This window comes from Anguilla rostrata, chromosome 12 (assembly GCF_018555375.3).
Source record: "Anguilla rostrata isolate EN2019 chromosome 12, ASM1855537v3, whole genome shotgun sequence".
NCBI lineage: Eukaryota > Metazoa > Chordata > Actinopteri > Anguilliformes > Anguillidae > Anguilla > Anguilla rostrata.
Window position 1 is genome coordinate 36,935,407 of NC_057944.1, and position 18,418 is coordinate 36,953,824.

The 18,418-nt window shown below is 46.1% G+C and overlaps 1 protein-coding gene across 1 annotated transcript; it reads left to right on the forward strand.

Moving 5' to 3' along the window:
* Positions 1-235: 235 nt before the first annotated feature.
* Positions 236-15,173, forward strand: p4ha3 (prolyl 4-hydroxylase, alpha polypeptide III). Its single transcript, XM_064302896.1, has 13 exons — positions 236-840; positions 1,629-1,783; positions 2,131-2,354; positions 5,073-5,222; positions 5,534-5,585; positions 6,005-6,168; positions 6,856-7,032; positions 9,734-9,798; positions 10,759-10,918; positions 11,342-11,404; positions 11,711-11,779; positions 12,996-13,092; positions 15,008-15,173. Exons 1-13 carry the CDS (start codon positions 629-631, stop codon positions 15,076-15,078), a joined length of 1,659 nt encoding a protein of 552 aa, XP_064158966.1. The 5' UTR covers positions 236-628; the 3' UTR covers positions 15,079-15,173.
* The last annotated feature ends 3,245 nt before the right edge of the window (positions 15,174-18,418 follow it).

Below are 18,418 nucleotides of genomic sequence, written 5' to 3' on the forward strand. Positions count from 1 at the left end.
TAAATAAAATACATTAGTTTGCGCGCACAGAGAGAGAGAGAGAAAGAAAGAGATTGATTCTCAGAAGATCCGTTTAATATGAAGACATTAAGTTGCAAGTCCCTTTAGTTCTCTTTAACGAAAACTTTTTTGTAAATCTTGCTATTCCTCATTTTTGTTAAAAAAAAATTATGTCCCTTGATATTGTCAAGAACGGCGCCTTGTCCAATATTGATTTTAGGAATCCGGGGGACTTTCACGTTGTATTTACAAATGGTTGGTTTTTATTGTTGTTCGTTTTTTTTATATATATATTATTTTTATATAGCAGTTCACTCTGCGCGCAGTATATCTACCCAACTGTGAAATCTTCAGCTTGTAGCCGACAGTCAGCTCTCTCACCTCTCGGGAGGACGCTCTCGTATTTCTATCTGCATGTCTGCTCAGACAGCACTACAGTTAAAGTTGCTGCGCTGCGCGGTACGTGTAATGCCCAAAATTTGGAATAATGCGCCAGGAAACATGACATCAACAAGTCTTCTCGATTTTAGAATGTTCCTCGGCTGGCCATAAACGGTGGTAAGACAAATCGACACATTTACAAGTTTACATTAAACTCTGATCCAAGCATCATATTTCTTGCTTTAAAATGACGTGGATTGCATCGGGGAAAATATCGATTGATTGGAAAATCATCCCAGTTTGGTCCGTGATCAATTTAATTTTTGTGCCACCGTTATCTGGTGAAATGTACACCTCTGTGAAGAACATGCAGCAAGTTATTTCTGTCGAAAAAGAGCTTCTAAACCATCTAAGGACATACATCGAGGATGAAACACTACGGCTGAACGACATAAAGAGGTTAGTAACAATATTTAATCGTGGAGTAATGTTGGTTATTCGAGTCTGACAATATTTTTACCAGCAAGAATATTTTACTACATGATTCTGCATATATTAGCAAATCTTTACGGTCTTAATTAGTTCCTATTATTTTCTGTAAATGGGGCTACGGGGGAGAGAGAGAGTGGGAAGTCGGGGGCACATGGTGTTACGTTGAACTGACTTCCTCCTCTTGCCTAGTCGCCCCCCATCCTTAGGTATGCAAATGTGCAACTTGTATCCGTGGCTCAAGCACTACGCTAATTAGCCAACGTAATGCATGTTACATACCTATCAGCCCTGGCCCCTTGCATTTGCTTAAGCCCCCTGAGGAAAAAATAAAGATAAAAAAATAACTTCTGTATGTTATACCCCCCGCCCTCGACTGCCATTGTTGCTGGCTGCATAATTCCACAATGACTCATTGGTGAAATTCACGCGTCATGCTTAGTTTGGTCACTGCGTTACCGTGGATCATTTTTTCATTGGGAGTCAGAGGTTTCCCCGGGGGAAGGGAGGTTCTCCATTTTGCATCAGTTCCCAGCTTGGTCCAGAGGCAGAGGCCATTTACAAAGCTATTAATCGCGAAAAAAAAACAATTTCCCCTGTGCTGTGAGCTTTCCCACAAGATTAGCATAGCACATGAAAATTTTAAATTAATTTTGTTGCAAGAGGAAGAGCGCGGAGTGAGAGGAGGTGACAGGGAAAGTATCATTTTGTGAACTATGCCCTCAGTTCTCCAGGTATTTATTTATTTATTTTTCCAGATTCTATGCAAAGGTATCCGCTTTGCACAGTGAGGTGTATAACGGTCCGGAGACCGCGATGGCAAACCCCTTGGTGGCATTTACGCTGATCAAGCGACTGCAGTCTGAGTGGATGAACATCGTCTACAGCAACGAGGCCAAAGAGAATGCAGAGGGTGAGCTGTCCTTTCCACACCCTGTTAAACTGCAGCTGCACTGCCAGAGACAGACCCTGTGAGAAGTGCAGCACCCTGCTCCCCCAACCCCCTCCCCCCCCCACAACCCTTTCACACCCTGTTAAACCACTGCTGCACTGCCGGAGACAGACCCTTTAAGAGGTGCAGCACCCTGCCCCCTGACCCCCCCCCCCAACCTTTTCACACCCTGTTAAACCACTGCTGCACTGCCAGAGACAGACCCTTTAAGAGGTGCAGCACCCTGCCCCCTGAACCTCCCCCAGTTCTCCTCTTTGCTAAACTTTCCCCCCTCATTCCTCTCCATTCCTTGGCCTCTTCTGTTTCAGCCTTCAGGGCTGGCTACGAGAAGGAGGAGAGCGGCCTGCCCAAATCTGAGGACCTTCAGGGCGCGGCCAGGGGGTTGATGAGGCTCCAGGACGTGTACGCGCTGCGCGTGGACGGGCTGGCCAGCGGTCACTTCCAGACGGGCTCCGGCGGGGACACCGTGGACATCTACAGGCCAGCCGTGTCCGTCCCCCTCTCTGGGGACGACTGCTTTCTGGTGGGGAAGGTGAGCCTCTGTGCTGTGCATGCAGCTTAGCCCAAAAAAAGTTTACATACACCTCGGCTGAAGACATCCAAACTCAATTATTCACACACTCCACACATTTCATGCTACCATACATTTCCTGTTTTAAGGATAATTAGGGTATCTACTTTATTTATAAAACGGGTCATTTCAAAATAATTTATTTCAGCTTTTACAGTATGGAATGCTGATAATTCCAACAAATCCATGAACATTAATTTATGACCAGAAAAAAAATCCATATAAGTATTGAATTTATTTATTTATTTTTTGAGGAGGGGGTGGCGGGGGGGGAGGGGGTTGGATTGAATGTGACCCTTTGGTGAATCTCAATGCAGTGTTGTCAGGAAAGAAAACTGCATGTAAACATGCCCTTTGCCATGACGAGTGGATTCTCCAGACTTGAGGAGGTAATTAAGTGTAATCCTACACCTCTGCCCTCTGAACCTCCCCCAGCAGGAGGGCTGTGGGTGGCGGGACTCGAGGAGGTGAATGGGGAGGAGGGGAAGGGGAGGAGGTGACTTGGCAAATGAGAAGTGTCCTGATTTCACATTGAGAAACCTCTGGCCTGACTGATTGAGATTCCATACAATGAAGACGACAGAGAGACATTCTGTTCTTAGCCACTCTGACCGAGACAACCATAACAACATCATTTAGAGAGGAAGGCTGGGGAACAAATGCCTTCCTTGATGTGCGCTCTTAAGATTCATGCTGGGAAGTTCAGGATATTCTCACTCTTGGGTTTTAAAGTAGGCTGCCCTCTTAAGTAATGGAGAATGAACTGTGCTGTCATTGTACAGTTTTAGCACTGCATGGAGGTGAGCAGAACAAGCAATGCATCATAAATCAGAGACCAGCTACACTGTGGAAAGGGCTTCCTTCTGTGATGGGCGTGTTAGAAATGGCGTGTTTTACGCCAGTCAAGGAGTGAAAACAAAAGGCAATTAATGTAGACTAAAGTTACTGCAAATGTAGTTGGACATTTGGCTCAGTAAATTCCACCAAGCTTGCCATGCTAGTTTGGTTTGGAATACACTGAAATGTCTCGAAACATCCAGCCAATCAGAGAGCCACAGAGTGCAACATGAGCATAATTACTGCTTGAGCACGAAGTCAGCGGTGAAAAAAGGTATAGGCAGCGCACGTACCTTTCACTGTCCAAAAACTAAAAAATGGTAATTAGTTCTGAAGAATGGCCCCTCTTGGCTAGTCTGGGTGTGGAGACGCCTTTAGGCTTTTGTGGCCCTTGTTGTGAAAACAGGAGCAACACCCTGGATAATGATACCTTATCTTGCATGCCACTGGTCTGAACGCCAGTTTTATGACCCTGACCCATAAATAGAGGCATTTAAAACCTGTCAAATAATTAGGAAAAGTAAAGAATGTTTTTCGGACTCACCCACTTTTCCCAGTTTCTGGTGTCAATGCATTACAATTAAGAGGAAAGTGTGAACGCACATTTTTTTACTAGCTCCCCAGATGTGATTTTAGCATGAAGCAGGAAGTTATTACATGCCCAGTGAAGACTATGTGAAGATCAAAATTAATTCATTGTATTAATTAAAACACCTGGGGATCCATAGCAAAAGGGCATGTGAACTTTTACCTGATATGACCTATGACCACTGATCACTGATCTCAGTATAGTATGGGGAACCAACATCAACCTTCCTGATAAATATAATCTTTTAGTACTGAGAAGGTTTTTTTTATATCCTTTGGCTGTTGCCTGTGCATTTCCCACTGATGAACTCTACTCCACATTACCACTGATTGACTCTACTCCACATTACCACTGATTGACTCTACTCCACATTACCACTGATGAACTCTACTCCACATTACCACTGATGAACTCTACTCCACATTACCACTGATTGACTCTACTCGACGTTACAACTGATTGACTCTACTCCACATTACCACTGATTGACTCTACTCCACATTACCACTGATGAACTCTACTCCACGATACCACTGATGAACTCTACTCCACGTTACCACTGATTGACTCTACTCCACATTACCACTGATTGACTCTACTCCACATTACCACTGATTGACTCTACTCCACATTACCACTGATGAACTCTACTCCAGGTTACCACTGATGAACTCTACTCCATGTTACCACTGATGAACTCTACTCAACATTACCACTGATGAACTCTACTCCACATTACCACTGATGAACTCTACTCCACATTACCACTGATTGACTCTACTCCACATTACCACTGATGAACTCTACTCCACATTACCACTGATTGACTCTACTCCACGTTACCACTGATGAACTCTACTCCACGTTACCACTGATGAACTCTACTCCACGTTACCACTGATGAACTCTACTCCATGTTACCACTGATGAACTCTACTCCACTTACCACTGATTGACTCTTCAGGCTACCATGATGAACTCTACTCCACGTTACCACTGATGAACTCTACTCCACGTTACCACTGATGAACTCTACTCCACGTTACCACTGATGAACTCTACTCCACATTACCACTGATTAACTCAACTCCACGTTACCACTGATGAACTCTACTCCATGTTACCACTGATGAACTCTACTCCACGTTACCACTGATGAACTCTACTCCACGTTACCGAGCATTGGTGAGAGTTTCAGGCTGAGGCTGCCATTCCAAATTCCACGCTCATCGGCTGCGTTCCTGTTCCTGCAGGTGGCCTACGAGCAGGAGGACTACTACCACTCCGTGCAGTGGCTGGAGGAAGCGGTGCGTCTTTTCCGCGAGGAGGGCGGGGACTGGGTCCCCGAAAACGAGGGGACCCTAGAAGACACCCTGGACCACCTCGCCTTCTCCCACTTCAAGGTGACGACACGGCTTGATTTGTTGTTTCATCTGCGACTTTGCAACGACCGGACGACGTGGCTCTAATCGAGTTTCAAAAACACACCGCTTGTTCTCAGCTGTGTTTATCGGATTATATATTTTCAGGAGTCGAATTCCTCCCCCCAGCTGTTTTTGAAGCTGGGCAGGCTGGAAAGTCGTTGGAGCCAAGTCACAGTCTTTCTCAGCATGACGTTGACAATTGTTAGACCCATCTAATATGGACTGAATGTAAATTCAGTAAACAGTTTTTGTTCAGCTATTTTCTCTCTTTCTTTGTGTTTTGTTCTCAGACAGGAAACGTCTCCTATGCATTGAGCCTTTCTCGGGAGCTCCTGCGCCACGGTACGTTTTTTTCCATTCAGCGCATCTGAAAAAGCGCCTAACCGGGACGTAGCGAGAGAGAGAGCGGGAAAAACCCTCTCAACAGCTGTTTTTCATATGAAGGACAATTTTACTTACATTGTACTATATCACTCTATTCCTCCATTCTCACATCCTGGATAAGGAAACAAAGATTTGTTTCCCAGGGGGTGGTATTGATTTAAAACAGGCAAATTTGTGAATTATTGTTTAAGGACAATGTGTTCCCATAAAATATAAGCACAGACAAATTGTGTGTTTTTAAAAAAAAATCTTTCTCTATAAATATAAGCCTGCACACCCGTTTGATTTACTGATGCGCAGATATGGCCTGAGATGTGGCATGTGGCTTGTCAAGGAAATGTCGCCACCCCCTCTGCGTGACTCTCTTTTTCTCCAAGACCCCTCGAACGGACGGGTTCTGCGCAACGTGGAGAAGTACGAGAAGCTCCTGGTCGCGTCTCCAGCCCTGGACAGCCCCGAAATCGCGCTGCGGAGACCCAACACCACCTACCTGAGCACAAGAAACACGTACGAGTGGCTGTGTCAGACGCTCGGCTCACAGGTAACTACGTACTGGTCATATCACAGGTAACTACTGGTCATATAATTACACCTGTAGTAGTTAAGAAGTCAGTAGTAGCACTTTTTAGCACCAGTGCTAAGATTAAATGCCATTTTATAATGGGCATTTTTGTACGGTGGTTTTTATTTACATGAGAAGATAATTATCATGTATTTCCAGGCTATGTTCAACACCCAGGCCAGTAGGATTATGTTCTCTCTTGGAGCCTTAATATCCCTAGCCCCTGTCTTAGAAGAAACTGTAATAATGTTAAATATGAATCAGCTTGCTATTTGAGTTGGTTTTCATCATCTGAAAACTTTATTGAAGTAATATCCCCTAAGCCATCCGACTGTAAAAAAAGATCTGGTTGAATTTCTGATGTGTTGCCAGTTTTTGATGGGGCAGATGAACATTCGCACACCATTGGCTGTGGTCTGTAATAGAGAGAAAAAAAGTAGAATGCAAGTTTTGAAAGAAGGGCAGAGGACAGGAGAGGAGAGTGAAACAGAGGAGGGAGAGAGGGGGGAGGGAGGGGGAAGGAGAGAAAGAGGGGAGAGAGATGAAGACCGAGAGAGAGAGAGAGAGAGAGAGAGAGGAACAGTTTTGGCCTTTTGCCTTCTTTTTTTGTTTTTTTTTTGTTTCTGCTTTGGTAATGAACTTCAGATGCGGCTCTGTCTTCTCCAGCCAAAGCACTACGAGAACCCCGGGCTCTTCTGTGACTCCTTCACCAATGGCAGCCCGAGCCTCCTCCTGAAGCCAATGAGAAGGGAGGTGGTGAGCGTCCGGCCGTACGTGGTCCTGTACCACAGCTTCGTCACCAGCGGCGAGGCCGAGAGCATCAGACACCTCGCCCAGCCGGGGGTGAGTGTCCGGTCCTGTCGTTCCAAAACCGAACTGCCATCACTTCCTGCACGCTCTTGTTGAAATTGACAAACAGGACTGCAGTTCTTCTGAAAATATTTGGACTCGAAATTGAATTGACGGCAGAGACGCGGCAGGAGCTATGCTACGTTAAAACAGCGTACGATTTCAGCGCACGCGTGCAAAAGTCTCAACAATAATCACGGTGGACGGGTTGAATACTGAATTTTGGGGGATAAAACTGCACTGTGTGTTCTAGGGTTTGGAGAGTGTCAGTTTACTCTGAAGTCTGTGGCCAGTTAAAGAACACCTACAGGATGAGTGCTGTTGGCTCGGCAGTCACTTTCATTGCAAACATTAAACGAATAAAGGTTTTATGGCTGTTTTTAGATGTTTGAGGGGGATGGGGTGCGGAAGGGGTGCAGAATGGGGTGCAGAAGGATCGTGTTGTATCACCGGATACTGGGGGTTTTTTAAAAAAATAAAAAGAGAAAATAAAAGGCCCTGCAGAGGGTCTGTTATACAGAGGCCACCCACTGGAATTCATAAGTGAAAAATGGCCGCTCTTATGACCTCAGCGGTGAAGCCTTTTTGTTCGCTTGTTTTAAAAAAAATCAGTTTTGCAGTTTTCCTTCACGCATTCATGCCATGTCTATCACAGATACAGTGCAGTGCGTAAGTATTTGGGCAGTGACACTATTTTTGTTGTTTTGGCTCTGGCCTGCAGCAGACAGACAGCAAAAGACTCCAGATTCCACACATAGAATCAACACTAGACCTTTTTGTTTTGCGTACTTGTGAACTAATGATGCGTAGACCCACAGCCGGCCAAAGAAACAGTGCAGCAGCCAACTGTCTGATTACTTTTGCTCCCCAAAGGGCTGTAATTCCTACACAGATCGTCCAATATGGATGTAAATGCCTACATCCACATACGATGTGTAGCAGTACAGTAACAAAACAACTAATATTGTGTCACTGTCAAAATATTTAAGCACTGCATATACAGTCAATGAGACACTGTATGCTCTTGGTGCATTTCTCAGTTTTATGCTACGATATCAGACATTCCTGTCCATCCACTTCACAGACACGGAAAACGTTTTCCATCAATGTGCAACAAAACTGCCCATTGCTGCCCTGAACTACAGGACAGAATTATTTAAAGCACCTGACATAGATGCAACTGCAAAAAGTATTTAGGCTATTTATAAAATAAATTTTAAAAAAAAAACTAAAGGGAAACTACCTGTTCTTCACAGATGAAACCTCAAGTCTGCTTGCAAAATGGCCGCCTTTCATCTCCGCGCACACCTGCTTTTAAGACCGAGGCAGTTTGTTAATCACAGTCACCAGCAGGCAGGTGTGCGACTGGCCTTACTCATTCGCACGTCGAGACTACCAGCAGTTCAAGGCACACTTGTAAATTATAACAAAATGTGTTAAAAAGACATTTTAGGCATGTTTCCCGTATAACATTAAAACATTTCAAACGTAAAAGAATCGTATAGCGAAGAGGCCTTCGTCTATCCAGCGACCGCACATTGCGCTCTTTTTCTGGCGATGAGTCGGTTCGCCTGGCGGTGTGATGTACCGTGTGCGGACGGTTCTGTCCGTTTCTGTCAGGAAGAACGAAAAGGGGTCAGCCGTGCATGTGACACGAGGAGGCCGGGAGGGGGGGGGGGGGTTGTGGAACTGATACCCAGGGGATCCGTCGTACCCGGGGAAGCACTTAAATTACCCACGACGTCTATGCAGTCTGCCTGTAGTAACCTGAAAAAGGTTAACCGATGTCCCAGTTATACAACTCCGAATCCCCCTTCGGAGGATTGTTTGGCCTGGTGCCAAACGTTTGGGAAAATTTACAGCATGGACTGACACGCAGTGTATTGCTCCCAAGCCTCCCCACCCCTCCACGCACACCAGATTATTTGCTACGCCCTGGGAAAAAAGACAGACAAGAGTTGGCAGATGGCCCCTCATCAAAATGGCTGTTGGAAAATATGCACGTGCTGCGTGTGAGGGCAGCACATAAGGAACAGAAGTCCGTTGTTCTCACTCTGCTTGTACTGAATTGGCAGTGTTGGAGGGGTACCACAAAAGATGCCCTCTGGGGTGTAAAAAAAAAGTGTGATGAGATACAGTACATTTTCCATTTCTTCGTCAGAATTGGGGGAAAACCCCATTCCCATTTATTTAAGCATCGAGTCAGCGCGTGAAGGCTTTATGGAGAGTTGATTGAAAACAGACCTGGGAAATTATTCAGCTGAGGCTGTCCTCTCTACTGAAAACTTACAGTTTAAATCTGTTCCCTCCTGGCGCCAGTAGAGTCCGGTATTAACTGGCTGGTCTCAAGGCAGTTGAAATGTGACAGAGAGAAATGGCAAGAAAATGGCTTCCTTTAAAAACAAGTTTCCTTGCCAATTGTTAAAGTCTTCACACAATGTTCTTTCATGTGAATAGTATCATTCACATATAAGCTATGAATGTTATTGTAAGCCTATATAACTCTAAAAGTTAGTGCTTGTCTGTGGGGAACAGCTGAAATGTATTGACAATATATTTGTATTTATTTCTTTTCTTCATGAGTAATTTGTTTCTCTTCATGTCAGGTGAATACATTTTGCTATTTGTTTTTCTTGATAATTCACATTTTAGCTGAATGTTGAGTGCACAGTAACTGTTCCTCTCCCTCCCTCAGCTGAGAAGATCTGTTGTGGCATCAGGAGAGAAGCAGGCCACCGCAGAGTATCGCATCAGCAAGAGGTACGATGTGGAAGAGACCTAATTTACCCAAAATCAGATTATGACAGGGAGAAAGGCCATTGTCAAAGTCCTCCTGCACTCCCCCCCCCCTCCTTTCTTTAGTAGGATGGGGGGGGGAGGGGGGGGGGTCCATGTGGTCACTGATTTTACCGTTCTGAAATGTGCCCTCTCGTTTGGTGAATGCCCGAGTGCAAACTTTGCGCGTAGCTTTTCGCGCGAGCTCACGGCTCACAAACCTCTCCCCCCCCCCCCGGCCCGCCCGCTGCAGCTGGCCTTTTCTCCTTTTCTCCAAACATCTGGTTTTATGGGTGTTTCCTGGTCTTATTTCAAAATCAAACTGAGAATGATGACATCAATGAACGCACATCGACAGCGGAGCGAGACCTCCTCGAGGCCAGGCATGGCTGCCTCTCAGCGAGTGAGCGCAATAAAATGCCTCGACTGATTTTTGCGGTGTTATAAACTGCATTTAATTTTATTGGTTTAAATAATAATCATTTAATTCCATTGGTACTCCCTCGGGACAAGGATTATTTTTAAAAGTATGTTGTAATTGTGGTTAAATCAAATGCTGTTGCTGTAATAGACTCCCTGTAAACCCAGCAGGGTACTATGGCAACTCGGAAACACAAAACGGCAGTTGTAAATCTCGGTTTATAGAAGTGGGTTTTTTACACACTGTAAATACAGCCTACCAATTAGCAATTACCAATCCTTGTTTTTACATAGGTTCAAAAAGTGGGAATCTGTAAACACAAATAGTGTGCACCGACACAACGGATTTTATCACAAGGCTTTTATCACAAGACTTTTTGTTTTTTGTGGTGTGTCTGTTTGGTTATGGTCACATTTGTTGCAAAATCCAGAGTTTCTCATTATTTCCCATGTTTTGGACCTTGCTCAGTTAGCATGAAAGCAATTTCCTTTTCTCTGTGTCTCTGCATACGCTCTGTTGCCTAGCGCCTGGTTGAAGGAGACAGCGCACCCTGTTGTCGAGAGGGTGGACCAGCGAATCGCCGCGCTGACGGGGCTGAACCTGCAACAGCCGTACGCGGAATACCTGCAGGTGGTGAATTATGGGATAGGGGGCCACTACGAGCCTCACTTTGACCACGCCACGGTGAGAAACTATGATCGTCAATGCTTTGGACTCTGGAGGAAGTGCAGGTTTCACTGTGTATGAAGCTGTGAATATTTCATTTCTGAGTTGTTGGGACTCATTGTAGATCCTTCAAATCCTCACGTTTGTAACTGCAGAAGACTGCACAGTGTTGGCTCTCTCAGGACAAGAGCTGAGGGACACTTCTCCATCCAGTCAGCTTTACTGTGCTGAAATGGACACCTACAGTAGACACTCTTCACAAGTGCTCATTAACATTTACTCCACATGCTTATCTGTCTCCAGGCTGCTTCGAGCCCTCTCTATAAACTGAAGACCAGGAACCACATGGTGACATTATGGTTAGGGTTAGGGTTAAACTAGACACTCCTCAAGTTTTTAAGTGCTCATTAGCATTTACTCCGTATGCTTATCTGTCTCCAGTCTGCTTCGAGCCCTCTTTATAGACTGAAAACCGGGAACCGTGTGGCGACGTTCATGATATACGTGAGTACTCGGTTTAATTCTCGCCTGTCACTTGCAATTTATCTTGATGGGGTCATATCTGTTTCACAGATTTCAAAAGCATGGCTCAGTTATGCATGGTCGCCTTATCTACGTGAATCTGAGCTCCTTTTTTCTAGATGACCTCACGCCTGCGCAAGCAAAAAAAAAATATGCATGCTTTAAATCAATTCCTTTAGCCCAAGGATAGTATTCCAGCCAGAGCTTAACTGAAAAAGAATGTTGGCTTGAGAGTGCTGGCAGAGTTCCTGTGGTATTCCGTGAGAATGCTGACGTCACTGTCCACAGCTCAGCTCTGTGGAGGCAGGTGGATCCACAGCCTTCATCTACGCCAATTTCAGCATCCCCGTCGTGGAGGTAAACGCTCCGTGCCACATCCTTCCCTCTGCGTATTCTTTTGGACTTGTTTGTTACTCTTGAACTCGCTTCAAGACAGAGCATGCCCGTGATTTCCATTTGAAAAGTTTTAGAGCTGGAAGGGGAAGAGTTTCGAAGGAGGCCCTCTTGTTTCCAAAGACAATATTATCTCTCTCTTTTTCCTTTTTCCTTTTTTTTTTTTTGCTTTCTGTGGTTTTCCGTGTTCCACTTGCCATTGTGGATTTTATGTGTGAGGTCGAGAGCGTGTTTGCTTTTAGAAATGAGTTACTGATGAAATTGTGCAGAACCTTGCCTGGGGAATGCACCCTGCGACCTCATAGTGACTGTGTGCTAAAATGTCGCGCTCTTGCCCCCCAACCACAACAGCAATTAAATTTCTTCTCAGTCAGTCAATACTGTACCAAAAACTGCACTTAATTTTACCTGACCAGCAAATTTTACTTGCACTACAGGCTAAAGGTATTAGGCTACCTGGGGTTTAAAAATGTTTTTAGGGTAGGTAAGATGTCACTCAACTTAATTTTTTTAACTACATGTGGCTTAATACTTCTGGCCTGTACTGTACCTGTACAAGTTTTATGTTTATTTATAGACAATGGATGGTAACTGACAGTTAAGCTATCAGTTACCATCCATTGTCTACTGCTTTTTTTAGGTGTAAGTTATTTGTTTAAAACCTTGGATAAATTAAACAGTTTTAAATTAAATTAAGCTGTTCATTTAATTAATTAAATTAATTAAGCTGCTTGAACTCACACGCCTGTGTGGAATTGACTTGCTGCAGGCACCTTGACTGTGTTTCCAAATGTGAATTCATACTAAGTCTTTGACTGTTGAACAGAAAATATGTTATCAGAAAGAATCAGAAAAATGTGAAATAGTGCAGTATTGCTCAAACTAAATTACATGGTAATGTGGACCAAAGAAAATGTTATTTATATTTACCATTTTAGGGCTAGTTTCAAAAGGTAAGAATGAATGAGTCTAAAATAATTAGGAAAGTTCTGCATTCTGTGGCAGTGGTTTGTGTTGAATCTGCATTGATTGCCCAGCATAAATACGGGCGCAGGTCTAGAAGCTTGGCCAACCGCAGCCATGCGCGTTTCCTCAGTCCGTTGGGGGAAAAATCGCTCTTCTCTAACGTGATGTTTATGCTCTCCCTCTTGCTGCGGTGGCTTGCCGGGGGTGGCTCCAGAACGCTGCCCTCTTCTGGTGGAACCTGCACAGGAATGGGCAGGGCAACGGGGACACGCTGCATGCGGGCTGCCCCGTCCTGGTTGGGGACAAATGGGGTAAGAGGCCGAGCTCTCAATGCTGAAGCCGCGCGTATCCACGGTGACCGCGTAGAGGAGGGAAGCGCCGCTCACACAAGGTTCCCTACCGCGGAATCGAAAGTAAAACTTGTCCGCCAAAGATAAGGAGAGACCAATTAAAAACCCAGAATTATTTCACGTCTGCATCTCCACATCGAGACAGGCACACCTTTGTTGTGTTGGGAAGAGATAGTGGCACCAGTACAACTAAGCATCAATGATATAAGTTTTTGGAGGCAAAAAAAAAAATCTTAATTTAAAAACAAAATCTTCCTCAGAAATCCTCAGAATCAAGACTCAGCTTCTCAAAGGAAATGACATGTATCCTTTGATCAGCTGAGTCTTGATTCTGTGCTTCTGAGCCAAGCTGACCGGGGATATACTCTGCTGGTGTGCCACGCTATCAATCACAGCCCAGTACTGACAGTGAAAATGAATGGCAGAGAGAGAGGATCCTGATGCCCGCCATCACGGCTGTTTTCCGCTTCATCTGTAACTCATCCAGTCGCTGGCTCTCGGGGCAGAATTCTTGTTAGCTCACATCTGTGCACCGTTACACTGGACAGCGAGGATGAGATACGGAACAGGTGCGAGACACCCAGCTGTATCCTGAGACGTGAAGCAAAATGCGGCCTCCATTCCGTGCCCCTTCACTCCACATGGGAAGCAATGACAAACGGTGGAAACAACCGGCTTCACGGCTCAAAGTGAGCCACGCTTATTTCCCGCGTTTGAGAGCAAGATGGTGTAGAATTGGAGCAGAGGGGGAAAAAAGCAGGTTCCAAATTTACTATAGTTTGGTTTTTTTAGGATTGCTTTAAAGGGAAAACCCCAAGTTTTTTTGTCCACTGGAAATTACTTTGCAGGCCAACGCTAAGCAGTGTATTTTAGAGGACAACATACGTATGGCGTTGTGCGTTCTCTGTCCCATTTGTCTCCCATTTAAAAGGGGAAGTTGTACCTCATAAATCCCTACCATGCCACCTGCACCTGTAAAATAAGCATTGCAGCTGATGGTACTTGCCCACAAGACAATGACTGTTTTCCACACAGCACTACAGGAGAGGCGCTATCTCACTGACGACAACGGCTAAACTTTCAAGTGTCTGGTGTGTTGGTGGGAGGAGCTAACGCAGTAACCAGAGCAACCCTGTACAATTAAACCCACACTGGATGAAGCCAGTTGTGTCCAATCGGTCATATTTGGCTCATGACATAGCCCAGACTCAAACCTAGGATGTTTATTTAGGCCGAAAAGGCCTGGTCTGTATTTGTGGTGAGCGCTTTGTCCAACTGAACTCTGAAACGAGCATAACACTATATTTTAAAAATAATAATTAAATTCCAAGCTTGCCTATTAGTGGGTGAAGAGCATCTATGCCATATAATTAAGCCTTTACTGTGCTGGCATACCCCGATTCTTTTCGCATTACCCATGCAAGTGTCTTAGATCTGGCAGGTAAAAGACTCAAACAGATGTGTAAACATCCCTTAAATGGTCTGCCAGACAGAAGCTAGCAGAAGCGAACTTGAAAGCCATTCTCACCAACCACTACCCGGATAAATCTGTTCATCTCAATAACTGTGCAACTAGATAATTCTAATTATGAAAGACGGTTCTATTTAGACTGTGGGAGTTATATTACCTTCATGAAACTTATGAAGCAAACAAACCATTTCATAATGTAAATGACAAACTACAGAAGTGTTCCAAAGAGAGAAAAAAAACACTCTGGTCAGCAGTTCTGTATGGGCTACCTCTTCCTTTGCCTAATTTTGTTTCCCACATCTCTTTAGCTTTCTCTCTGTCCCTTCCCCTCTGCTCTAGCTGTCTGTCCGGCAGGTTTAAACTGTCAAGTCACCTGACCAACTGTATTCTGCCCCTCTGTTCCAGTGGCCAACAAATGGGTGCACGAGCACGGGCAGGAGTTCCAGCGTCGCTGCAGCCCCAACCCTGAAGAGTGAGAGGGGAGGGGAGAGGGGCAGCTGGGCCCGTTTGGAGTACAAGAGCCAGCCTCTACAATGGAGCAGCACAGCGCGAGAGGGGGAGGGAGGAGGAGGAGCCAGCACCGGGGTGGGAGGAGCCAGCACCGGGGTGGGAGGAGGCAAGGGGGCGGGGCAAGGAACCTGGGTGCAGCACCCGTGGTCAGAGATTCCACTTGGAAGTTTTGGGGACGGTGGGGGGTTGTCTGAATCATTTTGGAGGAGCGTTGGAGGGATGGGGGTAAGGGTGGGGGGTTGGAGGGGAGGGGAGGGGATGGGAGGGGAGGGGGGTGTGTGATCTGGCAAGCAGCCGCACTTGTGAGCTGGCCTCTTTTCAGGCGTCCGACTCCCAAATCAGTGTGGACCTGGAGAGGCCTCTACCTTCGCATACTAAGCTGGCTTCAGTCCACACCACTCTGGAAGACTGTTTGCCCCAAGTATCAGTTTTTTTTTTTTTTTTAAAGTGGGGAGGACACAGTGGCAGTCTTTGAAAGCTTAAGCTGCAGATAAAACTCTGCACACGGACTGGTTGTGATGAACCATTGCACCATGGTTTTGTTTTTCATTTTTAAATGACTTGCGGTCGAGATTAACAACCTGGAGGCTCAGATGTACTCTTGGATGACAGCGCTGACTTCGAAAAACTGGAATATGGTAAACTGCATGTGGACTGCTCTGCAAAACCCCCGCTCTTGTACTTCAGGATGCACGGATGGATTTTGGGTCACGTCACACGCCGCTGTCTGCGTGGGTGCTGGGAGCTTGCGACCCACTGCCCCGTCACGGGCAGGATATTTACGAGCTACAGCACATCCTCCCGTCACAGCTCACCGGGACCACGTGTCATGCTCCGTAACCAAGACAACGGGGAAAACGTGGTGCTAGTGCTTTCCTTTACCTCACACTGTACACATGCACATTTTGTTGTCTGTCAGCACGAATCAGAATGTTATTTTACTCTATTGCTGAATATTATGAGAGTTTTAGCTGTGGAAGGGGGGGGGGGGGAGGGGAAAGAGAGGGAGACAGAGAGAGACTACCTTCCCATGTTGTGCTTGAGGACACACGCACGCATGCAGACACACACACACACACACACACACACACACACACGTCGCTCCCTCAATATTTTGGGGCTGGAGGCTCCAAGGGGCTCATGTGCAGGATGGTTTTGTGGGCCAGTCAGTGGTGGAAGACTCGGGGGGGAGGGAGCAGGGAGCATATCAGCTTTACAGAGACTGAGGACTCGCTTCAGTTCTGCAGACACGCGCGCACATGCAGACACACATACATACAAGCAGAACACACAGAAATACACACAAACACACACATACACACACACGTGCACACCCACACATTCAGAAATACACACACACTCACACACATACACATACATGCACATATGCAGAAACACGCACACATATTATGCACATGCAGAAACACACACACACACACACACACACACACGCATACATACATACAGAAATACACGCACACGTACGTGCACTCATGCATACATGCACACATGCAGAAACACGCACACATACGTGTAGACATGCAGAAACGCATGCGCCCCAGAGCTGCAGGAATGCGCCCCTCTCCCAGCTGCATTCCTAAACAGCAGTCCCTGATTGTTCCCTCAAATATCTGGCATAGGAGGCCCCTGCTTGACATATTTCTACCTAGGGGGGGTAAGAGTGGTTCCCCCCCCCATGAAAATATGAAAGCTTTTTCCTCAAGCTCTGAAATCCCTTCTTCGTACTGGAGGGGGTTAACCCTTGCGGTACGTGTCTGTATCTACCTCTCCTAGAATGTACAATAAAGGCACACTGATGCCAAAGAACCAAAGCACGCGATGACAGTGTCACAGAGAGAGATTAGCATTATTCAAACAACAGCAGGGTCTTTGGCTTTTAATGCCGTCCCTTTGTACATGTGAAACTGCGAGACACCCCGTCTGAAACATCGAAACTCGTGGGAAACTTGAACGATACTAATAAACTGCATTTTGAAAGAAAACGTATGTCGTGTCCGCTTCGTGTGTATGCGCGCGCGTGAAGCGGGAACCTCTGAGTGGATGTTTGAAAGGATGTCCGAGGCCGGTCGTTAGTGTACACTGTGTTCCGAGGGTCTCCCCGCCTCCACAGAGGGGGTCAATGATGTTTCTGTTCCCCTCGTTCATGTCAAGAGATCTCGCACGCACGCGGGCGGGCGGGCGGGCGGGCGGGCGGACGGACGGTGAACACGTGCGACGCAGAGCAGGGGAAGTTCCTGCCCGCCCCAGAGATCCGCCACCCGTCTGCTTCCACGCTCCGATTCGTCCCCGCGTCCCTCCCCAGATCTCGCCCAGGGAAAGAGCCCTGATTTTAACACACGAGGAGGGTTTAACACAGTTTTCTACCAACCGCCATAAAGCACAATGAAAACTGAGAACGTCTGCAGGCTCACTTAAATCCAATCCGCAGCACTGATGTTGAACGTTGTGCTATCGTCAGAAGCCATTTGTAAAACCTGCTGACGTGCGTGTTTCTACTGCCTCCATACTCGAGCCCACCCCTGGACTCTAAAACAGGATGATTCATCATCTGTTACTGACCACCTAGTTTCATAGCTGCACTGGAGAACTAGCACTGCCACTGAAGTGTTCCCCATATCCATCATACAGTTCCGGAGTTCCAGAGGCAGTCCCTGCTGCACATTTCATCGTTACAGTATTAGCAGTTGCCCGATTGCATCCATGCAGAGCAATGTGATTACACACAAGCTGGCCGGGACTGGCAGAGATCGAATAAAAAACCCAGGCCACGGAAAAAGGCAGCCTCATGAACCGTGCGCGCGTTTCTATGGAAACAGGGAAGTTCAATGAGTGCACATTAGTGACCTCATAACTGAAATATCTGTTATGTGGGCAAACGTGCAGATTGATGCTGGAGTCAGTTCTCTGGAAGGGGCGATCATTTCCTTTATGAACTCGCTGTACAAGTCCACAGGTGGGAAAACTAGTCAGCTTGCAGACTGTTAGAAGGCTGTGATGTAGCACTGCACATACAGTTTACATTAAGCCAGTTACCATATCCGACATCCGTCTCTGCAAAGGTCACGCCTTTTTTCTCCACATTCATTCTCATAAACTGAAGCTATTCCACTGCACTGGTTGGGGAGAAGGCATCAACAAAAGAAATGAAAGTAGTTATTAATTTGCACACCGATTCCTGGGTTCACAAAAGCAACAAAGAGCGAGATGGCACACCGGACAACCTGCTGAGGACAGGGGGGCCTAGCTTTAGCACCAGACTGCCGAGTGACACAGGAACTTGTAATT